The sequence below is a fragment of the Octodon degus genome, unplaced genomic scaffold (assembly GCF_000260255.1).
Source record: "Octodon degus isolate 3935 unplaced genomic scaffold, OctDeg1.0 scaffold00001, whole genome shotgun sequence".
NCBI classification, from domain to species: Eukaryota; Metazoa; Chordata; class Mammalia; order Rodentia; family Octodontidae; genus Octodon; species Octodon degus.
In genome coordinates, this window is record NW_004524577.1 from 22,906,614 (window position 1) to 22,932,027 (window position 25,414).

Genomic DNA, 25,414 nt, shown 5'->3' on the forward strand with positions numbered 1-25,414 from the left:
GGGGGCGGGGCTGGCTGGCATGTGGTGCTGGGGGATTGAACCGTGGTCCCTGTGCTTTGCAAAGCTTGTTCTCAGTAGGTGCTTTAGACCACTGAGCCATCTCACCAGCCCTTAGATCAGTCTTGAAAGGCAGACAAAACAATACAGTCTGATTTTATAGACAAACTAAAGTCCAAAGGCATTAAGCTGCTGCTGCGCAGTGAGTACGGGAACTGGCTATGCCAATATCCCACTCTCCAGCCAATCCTCCCGGCATTCCAACTCCCTAATACATGACTTCTATGAGAAGTAGACGGGTCAGCATTACATGTCAAGCGTGAAGAGAGGGAAGCACAAACAGTCCCACTGGCCCACCTGACAACTGAAACCTGAAAGGAAGAGTATTTTTGCCTACACTGATGCCCAAACAACGCAGGCTGGGTTTTCTGGCCCATGTGTAGTAAATAACACAGGGCAACAGTGAGGAAGTTAACTCAGTATGAATAGTTTTGAGGGTTTCTATGCCTCTTTTTTTCCTCCTAGAGAAAAGATCTAGCTGTATAATCCAAGGTGACTTTGAAATCACTATGTAGCCCAGGCTGGTATAGAACTCGAAGTGATCCTCCTGCCTCAGCCTTCTCCAAGTGCCGGGATTATAGGGGTGCAGAATACACCCACACAGCTGCCCTCTTTTTTTTTTTTTTTTCTTTTGAGATGAGGTTTCACTATGTTGTCCAGGCTGGTCTTGAATTCCTGGTCTCAAGCAAGCCTTCTGCCCTCGCCTTGTAACACCCTGGATTACAGTTGGCACAATGCTCCCAGTTTAGAGTTTTAGTCTTGTCACCAAGATAGATTACCTGACTCTCAGCATCAAAAGCACCTCTAATTATAAGACAACAAAAGGAAAAGGAATGTATCAGTTTCCAGTTGAGCAAGGGAGGCCACCTTGACTTGTTATATCTATAATGGTTAGTCATTTATGAGAAACAGATAGTGCTCTGGTACCTCAGAATTATGCCTTGTAAATGCTGACCTTTACCCATCAAAACTCTTACAAGAATCAAGATAACATGGTCAGGTGTGGTGGCACTCACCTGTAATCCCAGCACTTAGGAGGCTGAAGCGGGAGGACTGTTACAAGTTTGAGACCAGCCTGGGCTACAAAGTGAGCTCAAGACTAGCCTGAACTGGGCCAGGAATATAGCTCAGTGGCACAAGTGCCTGGCTGGCAAGTGCAAAGTCCTGAGTTTGAGTCCTGGTACCAAAAATAAATAAATAAAAGACTGGCCTGAATTGCACAATAAGACTTGTCTCAAAAAAAAGGAGATAAGGGGCGGGGGAGAAGGCTCAGTGGAATAAGTGCTTCCATGGCAAGCGCAAGAGTCTGAGTTCAATCCCCAGTTCCGCAAAAAAAAAAAAAAGGAGATAAGAGAGAAATTGGACTGGCATGGTTGCACATGCCTATAACCTAGCTATTCAAGAAGCTAAGGCAAGAGGTTCAGTAATTCAGGGCAGACTGGAGCTTCCTATCTCAAATAAAATAGAAAAAGGGCTGGAGTATAGCTCAGTAGTAAGTCACTCCTGAATTCCTTCTACAGTAAAAAAAATATATATATAAGTAACATAAATATATATGCATATATATGTATATATAGACACATATATACAATATATATAAACATGTGGCTATATACACATGTATATGTATACAGACACATATATACATACATACATATGTATATAATTATTATATATTTTTTTAAAAGACTGATCATGGAGCTTGGAGCTCCCTAGGCCCAACCCTCAATATTACAAAGAGAGCAGAGGAACTAGTTGAGGAACTAGTTGGCAACTAGCCATTGCCGAAAAGTAGAAGAGAAAATACATTAAGCCACTGGACATAACATGCTCAGAAAAATAGAGACCAAGACAACAATGATGCACTTCACAGTCTACTGGTAATTATAAAGTCTAATGATACCAAGAGTTGCTGGCAAGATAAAATGAGTAAACTATGCAAAATAATTTGGCATTATACGGTGTACATTTTTAAAAATAAGGTGTACATTTACAGTAGGAGTTGTACTCTTAGGCACATACACACAAGAGGAACTTGCACAAGTGTAGTAAAGTGTTCTTGGCAATGCAGTTCTTAATAACCCAGAAGCCCACTGACAGGAAATTGGCCAAGCATACAGCTCTCTGGTAGAGTGTGTCCCCAAAAATATTCTTATGGGATGCAGTGACACATACCTGTCCCAACACTCAGTAGGCTGAGGCAGAAAGATTTCAAGTGAAGAGTCCTCCCTGGACTACATAGTTACAAACTACAAAGGAGTACCAGTTAAACCTTGAAGAGATGGGTTAAGTCTTCCTAGGAACAACACAAAGAAACATGGAAGACAAAAAAAAAAAAAAAAAAGGCCAAATCTAAGAACATGAAAAATGAGAACACTGTCGATCATACCTTAGACAAATGTAAGAGACCACAACAACCTAGGAAAAAATTTATTAACACACAAGACAAAATAATGTTCATTCTGTAAAAAACCCCAGTAAGAATGTACAATACAAATGAAAATAGAGGGGCCGGGGAGATAGCTCAGTAGAATAAGTGCTTCCCTGGCAAGCAGAAGGGCCTGAGTTCAATCCCTGGTTCCACCAAAAAAATATAAATAAATAAATGAAAATAGACATACTATACAGTGAAGTGGTTACAAATATAAATAGAAGATAATTTTTCTCAATGAGCTGGGCAAGGTGGCACATGCCTATAACCCCAGAACTCCAAAGGCCAAAGCAGGAAGACTACCATGAGTTCTTTTTTTTTTTTTTTTTTTTTTTTGCAGGGTACTAGAAAATTTCTGGGCTGGGGATATAGCTCAGCGGCATAGTGCCTTCATGGCAAGTATGAGGTCCTGAGTTCATTTCCTAGTACCAAAAGACCAAAAAACAAAACTAACCTACCATAAGTTTTAGGGAGAGAGTAAATTAATATTGAGTAGATACTTATAACTGTAGCAAGTTTTATTTTCCCTCAACCAACCATCATTGGCTAGCTACATGGGTAGTCTCTTTTCTTAATACTTCACAGTCAGTAAAACCTAATTTTTTTCCCCAGAATTGAAGCTGACTAAACCAAGGGTCTCAAGCATGCCTAGAACCCAGTTTAACTTTTACCCAGCACAAGTAGTTAATTCTTTAGATGCTACTAACTTTTAATGATCCAAAGGAAGAAAATCCAGTGGTACCCTACTGTGTGGCAGGGATGCTGGGTCACATCTCCGTCACAGTAGCCCCAGGAGCATAGGAAGGCCTATTTGAGGAAGGGAAGAGGAACAGCTGCGGCTGAGACAGAGCAAACAGAAGGAAAGCAAAACCTGTGGCTAAAACATCTCCAAATGAAGCCAGGTATGGTGGCATAGGCCTATGATCTGAGCACTCAGGAGGCTAAAGCAGACTGCCACGAGTTCAAGTCCACCCTGAGCTATATAGCAACACCCTGCCACAAATAAACAAACAAACAAATAAACAAACCCGGTAATTATAGCACTCCGAGGCTGAGGCAGGAGGATTGTTTTGAGTTGAAGACCAGCCTGGGCTACAAAGTGAGCTCAAGGCCAGCCTGAACTGCATAGCCAGTCCTTGTCCCAAAAGACCAAAAACATAAAATAAAATAAATCCAAACCATTTCTTTCAAACTACCTTTTCTTAAGAAACTGAAGGAAGGGGGCAAAAATGAGGACATTAGCCAGGCACATTACAAGTGCGATCTGGAACCCTAGGTAGTCAGGAGGCTGAGGCAGCAGCAGTACACACTCTTCAGACCAGCCTAGGCAGTTTAGGGAGACTCTGTTGCATGATCAAAAAAAGAAAATTAGGGCTAGGGATATAGCTCAGTAGGAGAGCGTCCCTGGGGTCAATTCCCAGTACCACAAACATCAGCGACAAAGCAATTTACAGTGTGCTTAGGAATCACATAAAACAGTCAGGGCAAGTCATACATCTGATCTTCAATAGATGATTCTTTAAATTTCATACAACGAAAATGTTTGTCACTAGAGGGGTGCATTGGACTCCGGTGAAACAAGCCCAGCACCAGGAAGTTTACAGGGAAGTTCAACAGACATACTGCCTTTTGTCTTTTTTTTTTTTTGGCGGAACCGGGGATTGAACTCAGGCACTTGCACTTGCCAGGCAAGCACTTAATCTACTGAACCATCTCCCTAGCCCCTATACTGCCTTTTGAAAAATTAACTTTTTACTTAATATGTAAAAATTATACATATTTATGGAATATTATAGGATGGTTTTGGGGCCGGGGAGATGGCTCAGAGGAATAAGCGCTTCCCTGGCAAGTGCAAGGACCTGAGTTCAATCCACGGTTCCAAGAAAGGATGGTTTCATTTATAATGTTTAAGTCAAGTTAGACATTTTTATTTTCTCAGGAGTTGAGTTTGGGATCAGTTCTCAACACCACCAAAAAGAAAATAAAAGGTCAGTTAGTTCCATTGGCTTCAGCATTACCATCACCTCCTAATTACCAGGGATGATCTTTTGCCAAATCACCCATTAAACCTCTAAGACAGTGAAGTCAGGTGAGAGGCTGAAGTTCACTTGGAAGGCTGTTATCACTGGAACTGGTCGCCCTTGAGCTTTTTTTTAAAAGCTGTCGAAACCATAAGTAAACAAACCCAGCAAACCAGTGAAAAAGGCACACCCAGAAACTCTGACTGCATAGTTCCAAAGGACTGTCCTACCCCATTCACAGGTGGCCTTGCCTGGGGCTGAAGCAGAAAAGCAAACACTTCCCCCACACCCGGCTCTCACAGGCAGTGGTGAGGAACCTGGGGCAACTGTGCGCAGCAGTGGGCTCGCTGTCCTCGCTGAAAGCTCTAAAAGGTTCACCATCACTACCAAATGGGAAACAAAGAAGGAAGGTTCACTAGCAAGCAGAGACACTGTAACCATCATTTTGGTGGCAAAAGCTAAGTCCTTTTTCGGGGGTTGAGGTACTGGAGATTGAACCCAGTATCTTGCTTTCATTGAGCAAGTACTCTACCACTGAACTACATCTCCACCCTTTTTATTATTTTGAGACAAGTCTCATCAAGTTGCTTGTGCTAATCTCAAACTTGTGATCTTCCTGCCTCAGCCTCTTAAGTAGTTATGCTCCCATGCCCAGCCCATTCTTGCTTTCCTAAGACTGCTTTGGGGCTTTTTGGGTTTTTGTTCCATATATATATATATTTTTTTTTTTTTAATTTTATTTATTTATGTGTGTGTGTGTGGCCAGCTCAGCCCACCAGGGGGCGGGGCTGGCTGGCATGTGGTGCTGGGGGATTGAACCGCGGTCCATGTGCTTTGCCAGGCTTGTTCCAAGTAGGTGCTCTAGACCACTGAGCCATCTCACCAGCCCCATATAATTTCATCTAGATTTCTAGATTTCCTAAAAAATTAGCCCTTTAGGATGTTCTGCAGAGATAAAGTATCTTTCCCCTGTACCTGGCTGGCCGTTTCTCCCCCAGGATACACCATACCCCACACCCAGTGGCCAGAACAAACCTACCCTGAGATCAGTGTCCAGTACTCAGCTGACCTTCATGAAGGCAAGAAACCAATCTGGTCAAAGAAACCTGTGATGGCAGCTTGTAAGATTGCTTCTAACAGCATCCTAGCAGAAATAAAGTTCCACTCTGAACATCTCTAAAGGACATTCAGTAGCACTCATTTGGAAGGTACTTCTGGGGGCCAGGGAGATGGCTCAGTGGAATAAGCGCTTCCCTGGAAGGTACTTCTGGAGAGGCTCCCTCAGCTTTTCCATAAATTGCCACACAGCATCAAGGAAGCTTGGAGAGGTTAACAGTATACGGCAAAATCAGAGCAAAAATTTCTCTAACCACTGAAGTACTTTTGAACTGGGTGAGCATGGAATTAGTCAGAGGTTTGCTACCATGTCATCCAAGTAACAAAGTTAAAAGGCTGCCAGCCCCTCCCAATTCCCAAGCACCCCCTGAGCAAGCACAATGCCCTGGAAAAGTGTTTCCTCCAAAGCAATAAGCAGGAAAATCAAAGAAGGTGGGAGAAAGCAGTTGTTTTATTTTGCAAAGTTCAAGCTCTTTCTGCATGATTTCCTTAGAAACCTTTCTTTTCAGGGCCCATATCCACTCTTTTAAAAAAGGAAACCTAGCTGGGCATGGTGGTGCACGCCCGTTAGTAATCCCAGCAGCCAGGAAGCTGAAGTAGGAGGATTACTCTAAATTCAACACCAGCCTAGGCTACATAGTGAGTTGAAAGCCAGCTTCAACTATATAGCAAGATCCTGTCTCAACAACAACAAAAAAAGGGGAGGGGCGTGATTTTTACCTTTTACCCCATCCTCTTAAAATTCATTATAAAAGTCAAACAACTTGAGAAACAGTCAATAATTTTAAGCACAAAGTAACAAAACGACAACTGAGGTACAGGAACCTAGGAATTTCATGAAAGACTGAAAGTTTTTTTAACACTTACCCACTCTTCAACATTGGGGGGCTGCTCATCATAAATGCGTTCTTTGTCCCACAAAATATTAGACTTATCATACCGGTCCATCTTTCTTCGTGTTTTCACAGCAAAGAAAATTATTAAAGCAAAAGCCACCATAATCAGGAACCCCAGCACAATGGCAATAGCCTAAAAACATTAAAGACATTGGCATAATTAATTTTAATGGCTTACTTCACTGCAATCAACCCCTCACGAAATCCTTATCTAAGGGGTCTATGGTTAAGTATTAAGTATCTATGGTTTATGGAATGTATAACTGAGATAAATAATTGCATTTTAGACATACCATAAAACTATGCCAACTCAGCTAAGGCTAGCAAAGCACATAAACTTACATGTGTATAGACACAAACACAATACTTAATTCAATTCTTAAAATTATGTTTAAGGCTAAATACTATCATCACTCTCCTTTATAGCTGTACAAAGCTGTTTCTGACGCTCGTTCATGCAGGGGCCTTATTTTTATGAACAGATGAAATGGCCAGTAGGTTCAATCAAGAGCATACTTCTTTTTTTTTAAATGTTATTTGTGTGTGTGTGTGTGTGTGTGTGTGGCCAGCTCAGCCCACCAGGGGGCAGGGCTGGCTGGCATGTGGTGTGGGGGATTGAACCGTGGTCCTTGTGCTTTAGCTAAACTTGTTCTAAGTAGGTGCTTTAGACCACTGAGCCATCTCACCAGCCCCAAGAGCATACTTCTAAAGGGCATAATAGGGGCAGGGCTAAAAAAAATAAAAAATAAAGGGCTTAAAAATGTTAACTTCAGAATTACCTTTAAATACCCAATCATGCCTATAACCTTGTTTATAATACATGCTTGGCAAATCTTTTTATACTCAATGTACATTTCTGTCCACACAGAATCTGTCTTACCATAAATGATGAAGGCATGAATCTATCTAAGTTGTAAATTGTAACCAATGGACAAATAATTCCTTCGGTCCACCAGGCTTCTCTATTTTCATCATTCTATAAGATAGGGCTTACAAGAAAAAAATTTACAACTATGGATGGTTCTTGTGCTCCTAAGTATATTAAGTATACCCTGGCCTGGGAAGGTCTTGGAGTTGCAGCAGGTACCAGGTAGGCCTGGATATTTGCTATCAGTAACAGCTCTCCTTCCAGCTATCTATAGTGACAACCTGTATCAAAGAATGTAGATTTTTAAGGAGACAGAGGATTAGGAGGAATAAGGAGTGGTAAAATAAAAATATCAACTCTCAGTCTCTACCACAGAAATGTCTGAAAGGCAACAACAAGCATTCTGAAAGGACCATCTGCTGGGAAAACAGTCATCAAAATAAAAACAGACAATTACTGGAGAAAGTCTAACCCCAAATGAGTGACTCAGTCAGGTAAAAGAATGTGAAAATTCCTGAGTCAAAAGAGAGACAGGGAGATTAGTAACTCAGAAACTTTCAGGTGTTAATGTAATTAGATGACTCACAATTGCTAAAGGCAAGGTTCTAGAACTTCCCTGCACCTCTGAATCCCTGGAGAGCTATTAAAAATTCAGACGCTCTGAAAACCACAAAACACTTCAGAAAGAAACTGAAAATCTACACAAATGGAGAGACTACTACGCTCATGGAAGGGAAGATTTGTAAAGATGTCACTATGCCCCCAAATTAGGCTAGAGTCACTGCAATTCTTCAAAATCTTAGTGGGCTTTTTTTTTTTTTTTTTTTTTTTCAGAAATCGATAATCTGGCTCCCAAAATTTATATGTAAATACAAGGAACAAAAAATCTAACCAAACCACCCTACCACTTCATGTTGTTAAAACTTCCTACAAGTTAGTAATCAAGACCACGAGCATCAAGATAGATTAATGGAATCATCTGAGAGTCCAGAAATAAATGCTCACATTTATGGCAATCCTTTTTTGGAAGTGGAAGTGCTGAGAAATCAGGGCCTTGTATACTCTAGGCAAGCACTGTTACTATGAGTTTTATTTTATTTTATTTTATTTTATTTATTTATTTTGTGTGGGGGGGGCAGCTCAGCCCACCAGGGGGCGGAGCTGGCTGGCATGTGGTGCTGGGGGATTGAATTGCGGTCCCTGTGCTTTGCTTGGCTTAGTTTGTTCTAAGTAGGTGCTTTAGACCACTGAGCCATCTCACCAGCCCTGTTACTATGAGTTTTGTCTCTAGGCCAATGCAGTTTTGTTTTGAGACAGTCTTGCTATACAATCCAGGCCAGATCTGAACTCACTAGGTAGCCCCCCCAGGACAACGTCAAACTTACACTCTCCTACCACAGACTCCCAAGCACTGGATTACAGTGTGCATTTTGACAATAGCATAAAGAATGTTTAATGGAGAAATAGTCCTTTCAGCAAATGCTATGACAACTTCATAGTCACGTCAAAGAATTAAGGACTACATTACATCACTACCAAAAAATTAACTCAAAATGGATCAGAGATCAAGTGTGGTTAACACAAACTGTTGTTACAGGACCTAGAAGACTGAGGCAGGAAGATCTCAAGTTTAAGGCAAGCATGGGCCACATAATGAGACCCTACCTCAAAAAGGCTGGGCTGGGGGGCCGGGGAGATGGCTTAGCAGGATAAGCGCTTGACTGGCAAACACATGGATCTGAGTTCAATCCCCGGTTAAGGCTGGGCTGGTGCTGGCTCATGCCTGTATCCCCTGTATCCCAGCACTCAGGAGGCTGAGGCAAGAGTATCACTGGGATTTCAAGACCAGTCTGGGCTAAAAAGTGAGCTAAAGGCCAGCCTGAGACAGGAGGATCACCACAAGTTCAAGGCCAGGTGGGACAACATAGTGAGACTTTGTCTCAAAAAAAAGAGAGAGAGAAAGAGAGAGAAAATAAACAGAAAAACAGAAATCTTTGTGCCCATAAAATAGGCAAAACTTTCTTATATATAATCCCAAAGCACAAGCGAAAAAAGATAAATTGAACTTCATTAAACCTAAAAACATCTGTGCAAAGGTACTCATCTCCAGATTTATAAAGAATTAAAAATAACCTCACTTAAAACTGAATAAAGGGGCCAGGGAGATGGCTCAGTAGAATAAGTGCTTCCCTGGCAAGCGCAAGGGTCTGAGTTCAATCCCCAGCTCCACAAAAAAAAAAAAAAAAAAAAAAAAAAAAAAACTGAGTAAAGAGGGCTGGGGATATAGCTCAGTGGCACAGTGCCTACATGACAAGAGCAAGGTCCCAAGTCCAATTCCTAGTACAAAACAAAACAAAAAAAATTAGTAAAGAAATTGCCTTTTCTGAGCCACCGAGATAGCTCAGCCAACGAAACGCCTGCTTAGGCAAGTGCAGGGACCAGGGTTCAATCCTTAGTACCACATGCTGCACCAGCCCCGCCCTTGGACACACTGACCTAGTCTGGGCAAGGTAGTGTATGCCTGTAATTCCAGCACTGAGGAGGTTGAAAACAGGTGGGTCACTACGAGTCTGAGCTGCATAGTGAGACCCTGTAACAACCAAATATATAAAATAAAAAAAGAAAAAGAAATTGCCTTTTCTCCCAAAACGATCAAGTAGTGGTAATAAGTACATGAAAATGGTGAATAAGTACATGGTCAACAGCGCTACCTATCAAGGAAATGGAAATCAAAACTACAGTGAACTCATGGGTTCAATCTCCAGTGGGTGGGGCTACACAATGAAGCACTATTTGGCACCCCTTAGCACAAGCAGAATCAGACAAACTGACAATATCAAGTGTTGTTGAGAAATATAGATACTGGAACTCATATATACTTCTGCTGGAAATTTTAAATGTGCAATCTTTGTAGCAAAGTCTGGGCAAGGGTATCTGGGCGTAATTTGCACCAAGCCAGCAGCTGTAGTAACTACAGTTTCAACTTCAACTCCAGGATGTTTCCCTCGGCCAAAAACGCATTAGGTCGTTTTCCAGTGCGAAGCATTCAACAAATGGTAGCACGGCAGAGCCACCAGAAATGGACACCTGATTTCCTGACAAATACGGTAATGCTATATTAGTTGGTGGAGCCACATTCTGTATTGCTGCATGGACCTACACAGCAACACAGAGTGGAATAGAATGGAACCTGTCCCCTGTTGGCAGTCACCCCCAAGGGATGGAGAGATCAGGAATCATGTCGGCTGATATGATACAGCTAAATTATTTCTAAATGAAATCATAATTGATGCCAAGTAAAAGCACTGTGTATCCATTAAAATACAGAATAATGAAGAAATAAAGTACAATTGAGGGCCTTTTTACCAAGATGGCGCCGAAGGCAAAGAAGGAAGCCCCTGCCCCTCCCAAAGCTGAAGCCAAAGCAAAAGTTTTGAAGGCCAAAAAGGCCGTGCTGAAAGGCATCCACAGCCACAAAAAGAAGAAGATACAAACGTCGCCCACCTTCCACCGTCCCAAGACGCTCCGGCTCCGGAGGCAGCCCAAATACCCTCGGAAGAGCGCCCCCAGGAGAAACAAGCTTGACCACTATGCCATCATCAAGTTCCCCCTGACCACAGAGTCAGCCATGAAGAAGATTGAGGACAACAACACACTCGTGTTCATTGTGGATGTCAAAGCCAATAAGCACCAAATCAAACAAGCTGTAAAGAAGCTCTATGACATCGATGTTGCCAAGGTCAATACCCTAATCAGGCCTGATGGAGAGAAGAAGGCATATGTTCGACTGGCTCCTGATTATGATGCATTGGATGTTGCCAACAAAATTGGGATCATCTAAACTGAGTCCAGCTGGCTAATTCTAAATATATACTTTTTTCTCAGTAAAAAAAAAAAAAAAAAGTACAATTGAGGGCTGGAGAGATGACTCAGTGGTCTAAAGCACCTACTTGGAACAAGCTTGGCAAAGCACAGGGACTGCGGTTCAATCCTCCAGCACCACATGCCAGCCAGCCGCGCCCCCTGGTGGGCTGAGCTGGCCACACCCCCCCCCACACACACAATAAATGTTAAAATAAAAAAAAAGTACAATTGAAACCTTCAAAAAAAGTCTGGCAGTTCAAAAAAGAGTGAGGTACAATGACAACTTAGCAAAGCCCTGTCTCAAAAAAGTAGGGCTGGGGATGTAGCTGAGTGCACAAGTCCTCAGTTCAATCCTCAGTACCACACCACCCCCCAAAAGAAAACTTGAACAGCAATGTTCACAATTGGCATGTACAGCTGTGCTCATTATATCATTTCTAACAGCCACACAGAATTAGCTCCAGTGTTCAGCCACTGACGGTCAATAGGATTTGGCTTACACATTCATTGGAACATAAGCATAAAAAGAAATAAAGGACTCATACAAGCTGAAACAGAAAAACTTCAAAAACATGGCAAGTAAAAGACAATCATGAAAGATCATACATTGTGAGATTAAAATACTTAAGAGGCAAATCCAGAGAGGTAGGATTAGTGGTTACCAGGGGAGGTCAGAAAAATGAGGGGAGATAGCGCAGGGCGTAAGCATCTCTTTGGAGAAAAATGGGGAAGTTCTACACCTAACTGTGATGATGTCTGCAGGAAAAATGGGGAAGTTCTACACCTAACTGTGATGATGTCTGCACAGTTCTGTGACTGTAAGACAAACCCCAAATGTTCTTTGAGTGGAATTGTACAGTACTTTAATTATAACTTAATAGTGATACACAGTCCCTCCATGAGATTCTAAAATAACTAGAAATGGACTTCTGACATTTTTTTTTTTTTTACAGCTTGTTGTTGTTATCAATACCTTCCAATCATTCCTTTCTTTTTCCCTGTACCAGGGATTGAACTCAGGATCTTGCATTGTACCAGCCAGGTGCTTATGTTCAAAGCTATCTCCCCTTGCCCTTTTTTGGGGGGGGGTGGGGAACGAGGGATTGAACTCAGACCCTTGCACTTGTCAGGCAAGCGCTTATTCTACTGAGCCATCTCCCCGGCTCCCCCTTGCCCTTTCCAATCATTCCTAGAATAACTGTTACCATATCTCAAGATGACAGCTTGTGGGGCCGGGGAGATGGCTTAGTGGAATAAGGCTTAGTGGAATAAGCGCTTCCCTGGCAAGCGCAACGGCCTGAGTTCAATTTCTGGTTCTGCAAAAAAAAAAAAAAAAAAAAAAAGATGACAGCTTCTGACCCAAGGAAAGGGGGAGGAAATAAAAACCAAACACTACTCATACCTCCTGGGGATCCACCACGCAGTAGTGATACAAATATTGGTCCACGTAGAGGCTACTAACTGCAGGTCCATAGAACTGGCTACAGAGTGTATATATCTGTGAGCCGTACATAGATCCAGATGCCTGGGCAGTAGGATTGACACCCATTATATAGACAATCGTGGCAATAAACACCATGATGCCCAGGATGGCACTCAGTATTATTACAGCCAAGTAATATCTCCTTGTTCTGGACAGTTCTGATCTTATAACACTGGTAACAAATATCACCAATGAAGCAATGAAACAAAAGGCAGCCATGGCCAACAGGAAGCCCTTGGCCGCTCTTGGATCAGTATAGCCTGCCCCATAGCCATAACCGTAGCCATAACCATAGCCATAGCCATAGCTACCAAAGCCACTTCCTCCGTAAGGGTAGCCCATGCCACTTCCTAGAAGGCCAGTTCCATAGGCTCTGTCCCAGGCAAGTGTGGAGGCAACACAGGCAAACACTGCAATGCACATCACGATAATGAGCATAGACAGAATCCGAATCACTCCCGGAGGAGAGGTCCATTTGTAGAAGTGAAGGATTTCATCTTCTGGGTAAAAAGAATACGCGGGCTGAGACAGCATCGGCCGAACATGCATTTCTCCACCATATATGTCATTGCTTGGTGCATAATGATTTGGTTTGCTGAAATACACATAAAAACAACTTTAAGTTAGCACTTTAGAGTGGTAAGCAGAAAGAACATGTGAAGTCCATGTAATCACTCAAACAAACCGTAACACAACTATTATTACTGCCTGCTGGTCAGCAAAGGTATCCATGCACTGAACAGTTTTAAAAAAAATAAAGTCTATGCTGGAATCACCCAAAGAGATTATCATCAGTCCCCAGAGGTGTGGGCTCTGTAGGTCTGAGGCCGAACATGTTTCTGGCTAACGCAGGTACTGCTCTTCTTGTAAACATATTTTGAGAATAACTCTTCTAGTATACTATAAAGCACAGGTTCTCAAAATTTGTTCCATCTTAGATAACTGGGAACATGTAGAACTCTAGTAAATGGGGTTGAGTATGTAGCACAGAGGGCAAGCACTTGCCTGGCAAGTACAAGGACCAGGGTTCAATCCCCAGCACACGAAAAAAGAAACCAAAAAACCCTTCAGATATTGCACACCATATCAGTTAAGTCAAAATCCCGGAGGATGGAGACAGACGAGACCAATGGTAGCAACCTCTTTGCTTTTCAGGCACAAGATAGGTGCACTCGGATTTAACCTACAACTGGCCTCCAGGGTCATGCGCAATTTCTGGCAGCCTCCTATTGAAGAAAGCACCTTCATTAATCATTCTTGTGACACCTGTTTACTGCAGTTGCCAAAATGACTCACACTGGGCAATCTACTGGGAAATGGGGATAACAAAAGACCCAGATAATCTCACTACACAGTTTCATCTGTCCAGGGAGTAATGTATGAAGAAAAAAAAGCACTGTGAAGTGTTCCCCCACACCTCATACAGGGACTGAACTGAACCTAGAGCCTTTGTACTAGGCTATGTCTCCAGCCCCTCTTGCTTATTACTTTGAGACAGGGTCTTCCTAAATTGTACCAGCTAGTTCAGATTTGCAATTCTACCTCAGCCTCTCAGAGTGCTGGGCTTATAGGTGTACACTATGGTGACAGACTAGGTGTTCTGTTGTGCGACCTGAGCAATGACTGTATGGATATTGGTTTTGAATTAACCAATCATCTCACATTATGTGCTGTGTCCTTTACCACATGTGCACTATGGCTCACTTTTATTTTTTCCTAAAGGCAGCACAAAATTGTTAGGTGAATGGAGCACTACTAAATCACAACAGTTTCCAGCTCCCCCAACCCCACCCTACACCATGGTCCTGGGGATCCATTCCAGGATCTGCACATATAGGCCAATTCTCTCCTATGGAGCTATTCCTGACCTCTCCAGTATATATTAGGGATCACATTATCATAAACAACTGCCCCTATCATATTCAGGCAATAACCAAGGAGCCTATATAACTGGAAGACAAACCACAAGAGGAACTGAAATATGTTTTTGGTCTTAGTTACTGTAACCTGCCATACAACTAAAATCCTGGGATTCTCCAAAGTGTCACAGAAACTTTCTATGTGCGAATGGGCTGGATGGAGCTGGCTCCGTCCCCCATAGTTTCAGGATGGGGGCTGGTCAGTTAAGAGCAATACATGACTCCCCACTACCTAATACTGAGGGGAATGGCCAGGGGCCAAAGGTTAAGTTGATCACCAATGGCCAATAATTTAATCAGTTATGCCCACAGAAAGAAACTTCTATAAAACCCCAAAAGGATTGGGTTCACAGAGCCTCCAGACAGCTGAACAGGCGGAGCTTCCTAGAGGGCAGCTCAACCCGAGGGTACGGCCGTGCCACACCTCTCCTCCCACTCTTCGCCCTGTGCCTCCTTTATCTGGTATTCCCTGGTGAACAGAAGGACTGTAAGTGGTTCTCTTGGTCATGTAAGCCGTTCTAGCCACTTAACCCCAATGAAGGGGTTATAGGAACCCCAATTCATAGCCAAACACTCAAGGAAAAAGCCAAAACCTGTGCTTGCAAACTGGTATACAAAAGTGGAGGACAGCACTATGGGATTAACCCTCGATCTGTGAGCGGCACTATTCCCAAGTAGAGCATCAGGACTGAGGGCTGCACTGCCAGTCACAGGAAATCTCCAGTAGTTTTTGTTTCCAGTGGCACACAACCATTCTATCAACTGTGTTGTAAGTGTAAAGAAGGAAGGGCTGGCCAAATAGCTCAGTGAATTAAAGCGCCTGCTAGGGCAGACACAGCAGCCCGAGTTCAATCCCTGGTGTGCTGTGCCGGCCCCATACCCAGGGTGCACTGAGACTGCGATTAAGACTAGGTGTGGTGGTGCACGCACCTGTAATCCCAGCTCTGGGGAGGCTGAACACAGGTGGATCACTACAAGTTGAATCTATGTAGTGAGACCCTGTAGATCCTGTACTAAATTTAAAAAAATTAAAAAAAAAGTTTAACAGGAAAAACTACATTAGTTTTATCCCATATTAAATCATGACAGTTGGGGCCAGGGAGATGGCTCAGTAGAATAAGTGCTTCCCTGGCAAGCGCAAGGGTCAGAGTTCAATCCCAGGTTCCACCAAAAAAAACAACAACAAAAAAAATCATGACAGTTATCTGAGTCAATGCTACAGACTATTCAAAAGAAGACACCCATCCACCTCAATGCTTGCTAACAAGCATAAAATTTAAGAATTCACTGACACATCCCCAAGTACCCAGAGTTCTGCTTGTTTTATACAAAACAGGAATCACTTTTATTTATTTTTTTTTATTTTTTATTTTTTTTAACATTTTATTTATTGTGTGTGTGTGTGTGCGCGCGTGTGTGTGTGGCCAGCTCAGCCCACCAGGGGGCGCGGCTGGCTGGCATGTGGTGCTGGAGGATCGAACCGCGGTCCCTGTGCTTTGCCAAGCTTGTTCCAAGTAGGTGCTTTAGACCACTGAGCCATCTCACCAGCCCAGGAATCACTTTTAAAGTTAATAATATGGAAAACATTGCACTAAAAGAAGTAGTCAGTTACAAAACACCACTTATCACACAACTCCATATACATGAAATACCTAAAACAGAAATATACAAAGAGTAGACTGGTGCCGGTTGATGGATGGTGGACTTGGAAGTGACTGCTAATAGGTGACAGTGATGTAATGAAAGTGTTCTAAAATTAACTGTATTAAACCAGGTGGTACAGGCCTGAATTCCCAGCACTTGGGAGGGTGAGGACTGCCATGAGCTTGAGGCCTGCCTACGCTACATAGTGAGTTTATGGTCAGCCCGCACTACATAGCAAGACTCTGTCTCAAAAAAACAAAAAAGCTAAATTAAATTGTGTTAACTGAGCTGGTGAGATGGCTCAGTGGTCTAAAGCACATAATTAGAACAAGCTTAGCAAAGCACAGGGACCGCGGTTCAATCCCCCAGCACCACATGCCAGCCAGCCCCGCCCCCTGGTGGGCTGAACTGGCCACACACACACACACACACACACACACAAATAAATTAATAAAATTTAAAAAAAATAAATTGTGTTAACTGATGTGTAAGACTGAATATACTAGCAGTAGCCAGGCATGTGGTACATTCCTGTAATCTCAACACTCAAGAGGCTGAGGCAGGAAGATTACTGGGAATTAAGGCCAACTGAGGGTACACAGTGAGTTGAAGGCCAGCCTGAATTACAGAGCAAAAGCCTGTCTCAAAAAAATAAAATAAAATAAAACAAAACAAATGTGTGTGTGTGTGTGTGTGTGTGTGCGTGTGTATCTATTAAAAGAAAAAAAAAAGACAGTGAGCTATTTATTCTTTTTATTTTACTTATTTATTTATTGGATACAGGGTCTCGTTATGCAGCTTGGACTTGTAGTGATCCTCCTATCTCAGCCTCCCCAGCACTGGGATTACAGGCGTGCACCACCATGCTCGGTTTCAGTGGCCCGCTCACCGCAGGGTCTGCACAGCACAGAGCCTACACACAGCATGCAGTACCAGGGATCAAACTGGGTCCTTGGGCTGGGGAGATGGCTCAGTAGAATAAGTGCTTGCCTGGCAAGCACAAGGGCCTGAGTTCAATCTCCAGTTCCACCAAAAAAAATAAAAATAAAAATAAAAATAAAAATAAAAAACCAGGTCCTTGCACTTACCAGGAAGATGCTTAGACCGCCAAGCTATCTCCCCAGCCCGTGAGCTATGTATTCTAAGTGAATAAATTGTGCACCCTGTGAATCAGCTCTCTATAAAGCTATTAGTATCACATTTGACAGTATGTCACCAACAGGGACCTAAAAAGGACTTAAGTATTGAAATTTCTTATCATGTGAAGAACAAAAAGGAATATATACATAATTATCCAACTAGACAGTCTTGAGGCAAACATGAGAAATGTGAGACAGAAGTTGCCTCTGTCTAGTCAAGAGTAACAAGGAAATTCACTTTTTACTGTATAGTCTTTTTTTTTACTTTATAGTCTTTGGTATGATTCAAATTTATAAGTACACAGATTGACACTGAAGAGATAAGTTTCAACTATACATATTTTTTACATATAATATACTTCCATTTAAAAAGAATAAAGAATTACTTACAATTCATCAGGTCTATAGGGAGGTGGACTTTCAAAAGGCCTCGATGACATGATGGTGTCGGCTCACTGGTCACCTGATCTTTAGGATGAGCAACGTCTTGGTGGCTCTCAAAATAAGGCAATAATCTAAGCAACAAAAGAAGGGCAATGGCATTACTCCTGAGGTCAGTCCTGCCCAGTAGCACTAAGATAACTAACCAATCCACTGCCCAGTAATTTCTCACTCCAGCCACTCCTCTCCTCACCACTTTTACCTGCAGGCCATTAATTCCTTGAGCACAAAATGCACACAGGACTCATTTGGCCTCACAGTCTACATAATACAAAGCACCTTACTTTGCACACCCCTGGCATGCAGACACTTTTATTTTTCCAGACACTTTTTTTAAGATTTAAAAATATAATTAATTTAAAATAATGATGAACCAACTAGGTGCTGTGCATGCACTACAGAGACTGAGGCAGGAAGACTGCTGTGAGCTCAAGACCAGCCTGCACTACACAGAGAATTTAAAGCCAGTCTGGGGCCAGCAAGATAGCTCAGTGGACTAAGCACCTGATTAGGCAAGCGCAGGGATGGAGTTCAATCCCCGGCATCACAAACCGTGCTGGCCCCACTCCTGGGCACACTGAGATGAGGCATGGTGGTGCATACCTGTAATCCCAGTGCTGAGGAGGCTGAAAACAGGAGATCATTGCGAGTCCAAGCTGCACAGTGAGACCCTGTACTAAATACATTAAAGCCAGTCTAAACCACATAGCAAGACTCTGTCTCAAAACAAACAAAAAAACCCTGTAAAATAATGAACCCATTACATGTGAGCAAAAATAACATATTTATGAGAAACAATCACCTTTTCTCCTCTTCTTTTTTTTTTTTTTTTTTTTTTTTTTTTTTTAGGGAAGGGTCTACAGGGTGTTCAAGGTCTCACTAGTTCGGTCTTGTAGTGATCCACCTGTTTACAGCCTCCCAATGCTGGGTTTACAGGTGTATGCCATCTTGCCCAGTCTCAATTGCCTTCTCAGTGTGCCCCGGGGGCAGGGCCAGCATGGCAAGCCCAGGGATCAAACCCCTGGCCCCTGTGCCCATTTGCAGGCGCTTTAATCCACTGAGCTATTTGGTTGGGGCTTACATTTTCTGAAATAAAAGTAATTCATAAGAATGGTAGCATTTTGGGGCTGGAGAGATGGCTCAGTGGTCTAAAGCACCTACTTGAAACAAGCTTGGCAAAGCACAGGGACCGCGGTTCGATCCCCAGCACCACATGCCAGCCAGCCCCGCCCCCTGGTGGGCTGAGCTGGCCACACACACACACAATAAATAAATGTAATAAATAAATAATTAAAAAAATTATAAAAAGAATGGTAGCATTTCAACAGATATAGTAAACCAAACTGCATATATTGCAGGTTAATAATTAACTTCTCTTCTGGAGGGTTAACAACCTAAGTTAGCAGATCAAAATTGGAGAAAAGGAAGGGCTGCATGATTAGCCAACATTTTGGCCCTAGCCTTTCAAGGTCAGTGAAGACTCAGGACATAGGAGAACCTGTACTGTAACAACATGTAACTCAGTTGTGTTCCAAATTTTCTGATCAAGAAGATTATGGAGCCACAGAGAAATGTGTTCGATGATCTAAAGTGAGCCTGGGGGCTGGTGAGATGGCTCAGTGGTCTAAAGCACCTACTTGGAACAAGCTCGGCAAAGCACAGGGACCGCGGTTCAATCCCCCAGCACCACATGCCAACCCCCTGGTGGGCTGAGCTGGCCACACATACACACACACAATAAATAAATGTTTAAAAAAAATAAAGTGAGCCTGGGGAGAGTCACATGGAGAGAAAAAACATTTTCTCAAGCTTTCACAGAGAGCAAATTGGTCAAGCAATGGCCGTGACTCATCCTCATGTCAGACACTGACAAAAGGATGTACAAAAGGCGGTACAGGGCTACAGGACAAATACTGAGAGTACTTGGCTGACCTTATCAGATACAAAAGTTACATTTCTTGTTATATAGGTCTTGCTATATCTTGGTCTTAACCATCCAGCAGAAAAGTATAAAAACGAGGAATATAAAGTAAATCCATATTAATACGATGAGCTGTAAAAGACTCAAGTCAATAACTTCTGAGGATAACCCACTAATATTATAGACTGCTAGACAGTGTTAGATTGTTTATTTGAATTCAAACAGCTATAGTATTTAGATGCCAATAGAATATTCACCTCTGACAAGACAAAAAATTAAAATTAAAATTAAAAAAAGATACAAAGGAAAGATCATTTTGTATTTATATATACAAAATAGGATAAATTTACAGCTACTGTTGCTTAACTCAATAAGAAGAAAGAGGTGTACTAACAGTGTTTGGACAGAATATCCTATCTGCTTCTTGTACTATGGATAACCACTAAGAAGATACTAATGTACAGTGTATTGACTATCAAAACTGTCCTATCAATCAGCTGTGAAACTGTCTCATTCATATTTATTTCTCAATAAAAAAATAAATATAAAAAAAAGAAAAAAAAAAGGAATGGTAGCATTGGGCTGGGGAGATGGCTCAGTGGAATAAGCGTTTCCCTGGCAAGCGCAGGGTCTGAGTCCAATCCCCAGTTCCGCCAAAAAAAAAAAAAAAGAATGGTAGCATTTAAAACTTTTGTACATCTCTGTAACATCTGACTCTATAGAACACTGTTGATCCTCACATCACTTCTGCATTGAGGCTGTCTAGGTAAAGTAGATAAAAGAATATCCAGTGTCACATGGATACTGTCTTTGGAAAGGAGAGGAATATCTGAATAGACTTCAGACTATTGGGGATATTCAGCCTTGGTCACCACAGCAGCCTCCATTATAGTTTTGAAAAGGTTAGTTGCCGGGACTGGGAAGATAGCTCAGCCATCTGGGTGCCTGTCTGGCAAGTGCAGGGACCTGGGTTCTATCCCCAGTACCACATGCAATGCTGGCCACTAAAGGTGGGCGTGGTAGTGCAGGTCTGTAATCCCAGCACTGAGGAGGCTGAGACAGAAGGATCACTACAATTCTGAGTGTAGCAATTCACTGTACCAAATAAATAAAAAATTAAAAATAATTTTTTGAAAAGTTAATTGCCAGAGCTCGGAAGATAGCTCAGTGGTATAAGCAAGTGGCTGCCTGGCAACAGTGAGTTCCAGAGTTCAATCCCTAGTACCAAGACAAAAACAAAAACAAAAGTTTGCAATAAATAAGTAAACAAATACATAGTTGCACTATGAAAACCCAAACAGGTGACGTGTATGTGTGTGTATTTTGGTAGTGGTGGTGGTGGGTGGCTGGGTGGTTTTGTTCTTCCTTTCCTCTTTTGTTTTTTGAGGCAGGATCTCACTCTGATTCAGAATGGCCTCAAATTTACGCCAACTCTCCTGACTCCAGACTGGCCTAGAACTCACAACAACCCTCCTGTTTCAGCCTCTCAAGTACTGGGATTAGAGGTGTGCACTACTCAACTGGGTTTTCTTGCTTTTTGAGACAAGGCCTTGCTATGTAGCCTAGGCTGGCCTACAACTCACAATCATCCTCCTGCCTCAGCCTCTGGAGTGCTAGCTGCTATGACCAGTAGATTTTTAAAGTAACCAAATATGAAAAGTCTGTTGTGGGGCAGAAGTGGGGGGACTTATGCCTATAATCCAGCACTCTGATGGCTGAGGCAGGAGGATCATTGTAAATTCCAGGCTAGCCTGAACTACATAATGAGACTCTGTTGTAAAAAAATCAAATAAAATAAAGTCTACTGGTCTTGTACTTTGAATTTCTTACACTTGTATTATTGGCTATTTGAAAATATCAATTCACTGAGGGTTTTTTTGTTTCGTTTTGTTTTTTTGGTCTTATTGAGACTGGGTCTCACTATGCAGGCTAGGCTGGTCTTTTTTTTTTTTTTTTTTTTTGTGAAACCAGGAATTGAACTCAGACCCTTGTGCTTGCCAGGGAAGCGCTTATTCCACTGAGCCATCTCCCTGGCCCGCTCTAGGCTGGTCTTGAGCTCACTTTGTAAATCCAAGGCTGGTCTGGAACTCACAAGGATCCTCCTGCCTCATCCTCCAGAGAGCTGAATTACAGGAATGCACTACCACACTCAGAAATAAAGTATCTTTAAAAACTAAAACTTTAAGTTATAGTAACAAAAATTTTGAATTCATTTTATAGCATATACGAAAATATTTTTAACATAGTCACTTCATTTTTTTCTTTTTTTTTTTTTGTGGCTGGCTCAGCCCACCCTGGGGGCAGGGCTGGCACAGCATGTGGTACCAGGGATTGAACTGTGCTCTTTGTGCTTACCTAAGCTTGCCTAAGCAGGCACTTTAGCCCACTGAGCTATCTCACCAACCCTAAAGTAGTCAGTTCAAAGAACAAAGATGTGTAAAATAAAATTCTCAAAAAAAAAAAAAAATTCTCAAAAGCAAATTATTGCACCTTATTTTGGGGTTTTCTTTTAACACATTACTTTTGAAAAGTCATATAAAATGAAAATGTACATGAAATTACATATATAAGCCAGACACAGTGGCTGGCACACACTTGTAATCCCAGCTACCTGAGAAGCAGAGGGAAGATTTCAATTTTGAGGCCATTCCAGGCAATTTAGTGAGACTCAATCTCAAAATAAAAATACTTTTTAAAAGACTGGAAATGTAGCTCTGGGGTAGAGCTCTTGCCCAGCATGCAGGAGGCCCTGGGTTCAACTCCTACCACCAAAAAAATAAATAAAGGAAGTATGTGTGTATCAGGGCTAACACATACTGCCCCCATGTAAATTAAATTAATTCATTTTAAAGTGTGTCTATTATTAAAAATGATTACAGAGCCTGGTGTGGTGGCCCGTTCCTATAATCCTAGCACTTGGGAGGCTGAAGGAGGAGGATCATTGAGAGCTCAAGACCAGCCTGTAGTCCACAGTGAAAACCCATCTCAAAAAAACAGAAAAACAAAAATGATTACAAAATATATAGATAGGGCCGGGGAGATAGGTCAGTAGAATAAGTGCTTGCCTGGCAAGCACAAGGTCCTGAGTTCAATCCCCGGTACCACAAAAAAAAAAAAAATAGATAGATAGATAGATAGATAGATAGATAGATAGTATTGTAAACATGTTCCCTTCTCCTTTTCCAACTCCTCAAAATTGAGCACAATTCTTAGTAAAGGGGAAAAACACTGTACTTTTATAAAAGAGTCCTTTTCTAAAAGAAAAGTAAAATAACTTTGTTCGAAAATCCCTCAGAAACCAAATCCCTTGACACCTGAAAGGCAATTTCACTCTATCAGCAGGTACTTACTGGGCTGGGAAGATAGCTTAGTGGCATAAGTGCCTGCCTGGTAAGTACAAGGTCATGAGTTCAAGCCCTGGTACCACAAAAAAAAAAAAAAACAGAAACAAACTTCTGCACCATTTATTAAGGGACTCACCATGCAGGAGAGTCTGTGGAAGCACTCAAGTGCGGCAGGGGAGGACTCAGCAAGAGGTGTGAGCTAAGTTCTAAGGTCACACAGGCATCTGCCTGGCGGATGCCAACGTGCCTGCGGCTGCTTATGATAGAGCAGGGGGAAGCACGGGAAGGGCTATCAAGCCTATGGTGAGAAGATGGAGAGCTAAGGATGGGGTGAGGACAAAGGGGGCTTTGCTGCTGTGGGGTTTTTGGTTTTCTTTTTTTTTTCCTTTTGAGATAGATCTTGCTATGTAGCCCAGGCTGACCTCAAACTCCTGGCAAACCTCCCGCCTCAGCCTCCTGAGTGCCAGGATTACATGTGTGTGTCACCAGGCTGGGCATCCAAAGAGGGGTCCCACTGGGCATCTCTTATCTCATTCAGGAAGAAATAGGGAGCAGCTTATGAGGAAAGGTAAAAATAAGGATAAAAAGAACAAAAAAGGTGCTCCTGGGACTAGCAGCAGCAAACACAGGGGTGATAAAGGATTAGCTTAGGAGCTAAGAGAGGAGAAAAAAACTATCCCACACCAGATAGCTATTCATGAGCCAGCTGCTTTACAAAACTTCTCACTTCACCCTCAAACAACCCTGTACAGCTGTCACTTTTTGGTTACCAAGAGGATCAGGAAGAAATGTGAGTTGGACATGGTGACACGCATGCCTCTAATCCCAGCACTCTCGGAGGCTGTGGCAGGAGGATCATTATGAGTTAGAAACCAGCCTAGGTTACAAAATAAGCTCAAGGAAAAAAAAAAAAATAGCTCAAGGCTAGCCTAAACTGTATAGCGAGACCCTGTCTCAAAAAAAAAAAAAAAAAAAAAAAAAGAAAAAAAGAAAAGAAAAAAAAGAAAGAAAGAAATGAAATTAAATGATATTTTAAGCCAGATGTGGTGACACATGCCCATAACCCCAGGACTCAGGAAGTAAGTCATGAGTTGGAGGCCAGCCTGGGCTACATAAGTGAGTTCAGGGCCAGGGAGATATCTCACTGGTGTAGGCACCTGCCTGGCAAGTGCAAGGTCCTGAGGACAATCTCTGGTACAAAAAAAAAAAAAGCCAGCCTAAAATACATAGTGAGATCTTGTCTCAAAAAAAATAAAATAGGGGCTGGGGACATAGCTCAGCAGTCTAAGTGCCTGCCTGGCAAGCACGAGGATCCGGGTTCCATCCCCAGTTCCGCATGCTGTGCTGACACGCCGGCCACTAAAAATGGACATGGTGGCTCACACCTGTAATCCCCACGCCAGGGAGAATGAGACAGGAGGCTCACTACAAGTCTTAGCTGTACCAAATAAATAAATGAAATTTTAAAAATTTAAAAATATTAAATGAAGTTTTAATACAATGACTTAAAAATGTTTTAAAACAATGTTCACTGGGGCCAGGGAGATGGCTCAATGGAATAAGTACTTCCCTGGCAAGCGCAAGGGCCTGAGTTCAATCCCCAGTTCTGCCAAAAAAAAGCACAAAACAACAACAACAACAAAAATGTTCACTGATTAAAACAATGCCAGGTAGTTGGTAGACGTGCAAATATTTGAACGTTTATCTGAATCAGCCTGGATCATGGCTATTTCTGCCTGTGTATGATGCTTTTGGGTTGAAGGTAATGAAAAAGTATTAAGCTGGGGCTGGAGAGATGGCTCAGTGGTCTAAAGCACCTACTTGAAACAAGCTTGGCAAAGCACAGGGACCGTGGGTCCAATCCCCAGCACCACATGCCAGCCAGACCCGCCCCCTGGTGGGCTGAGCTGGCCACACACACACACAATAAATAAATGTAATAAATAAAAATAAATAAATATTTAAAAAAAAAAAGTATTAAGCTCACTTTGTAAGGTGCGAACCTCAAATGGTAGATGACAGGTGGCGACCTAGCATGGTGGTCTCTGCCCCAGGCTCTGGAGCGCGAGGTCGCCGGTTCGCGCCCCTGTCCCGACTCTTTCTCTTTTCAATAAAATTTTGAAAAAGAAAAAAAAATGGCAGATGACAAACATCTAAAATTTGATTATATTGAAGTATAATTTCTCTTCTTCAAATAAAATCTGTGCAAGTATACATGAACTGTTAAGAATAGTAAATCAATTCAAACTCCTCCTAAACTTTGTTCTTTA

At 42.3% G+C, this 25,414-nt stretch overlaps 1 protein-coding gene across 4 annotated transcripts in view; it reads right to left on the reverse strand.

Annotated features, from left to right (window-relative positions):
• The window catches only part of Ocln (occludin), an 85,906-nt gene that overhangs the window by 30,235 nt on the left and 30,257 nt on the right, over positions 1-25,414 (reverse strand). For 3 of the 4 annotated variants that reach the window (XM_023704051.1, XM_023703946.1, XM_004623024.2), the window contains exons 2-4: positions 17,829-17,953; positions 12,656-13,331; positions 6,493-6,654 (exon numbers count right to left, since the gene is read on the reverse strand). In XM_023704051.1, coding sequence (XP_023559819.1) covers positions 6,493-6,654; positions 12,656-13,331; positions 17,829-17,878 — 888 coding nt within the window. In that variant the 5' untranslated portion in view covers positions 17,879-17,953. The remainder of the gene's footprint in view (positions 1-6,492; positions 6,655-12,655; positions 13,332-17,828; positions 17,954-25,414) is intronic. The other variant, XM_023704017.1, reaches the window with a different exon arrangement.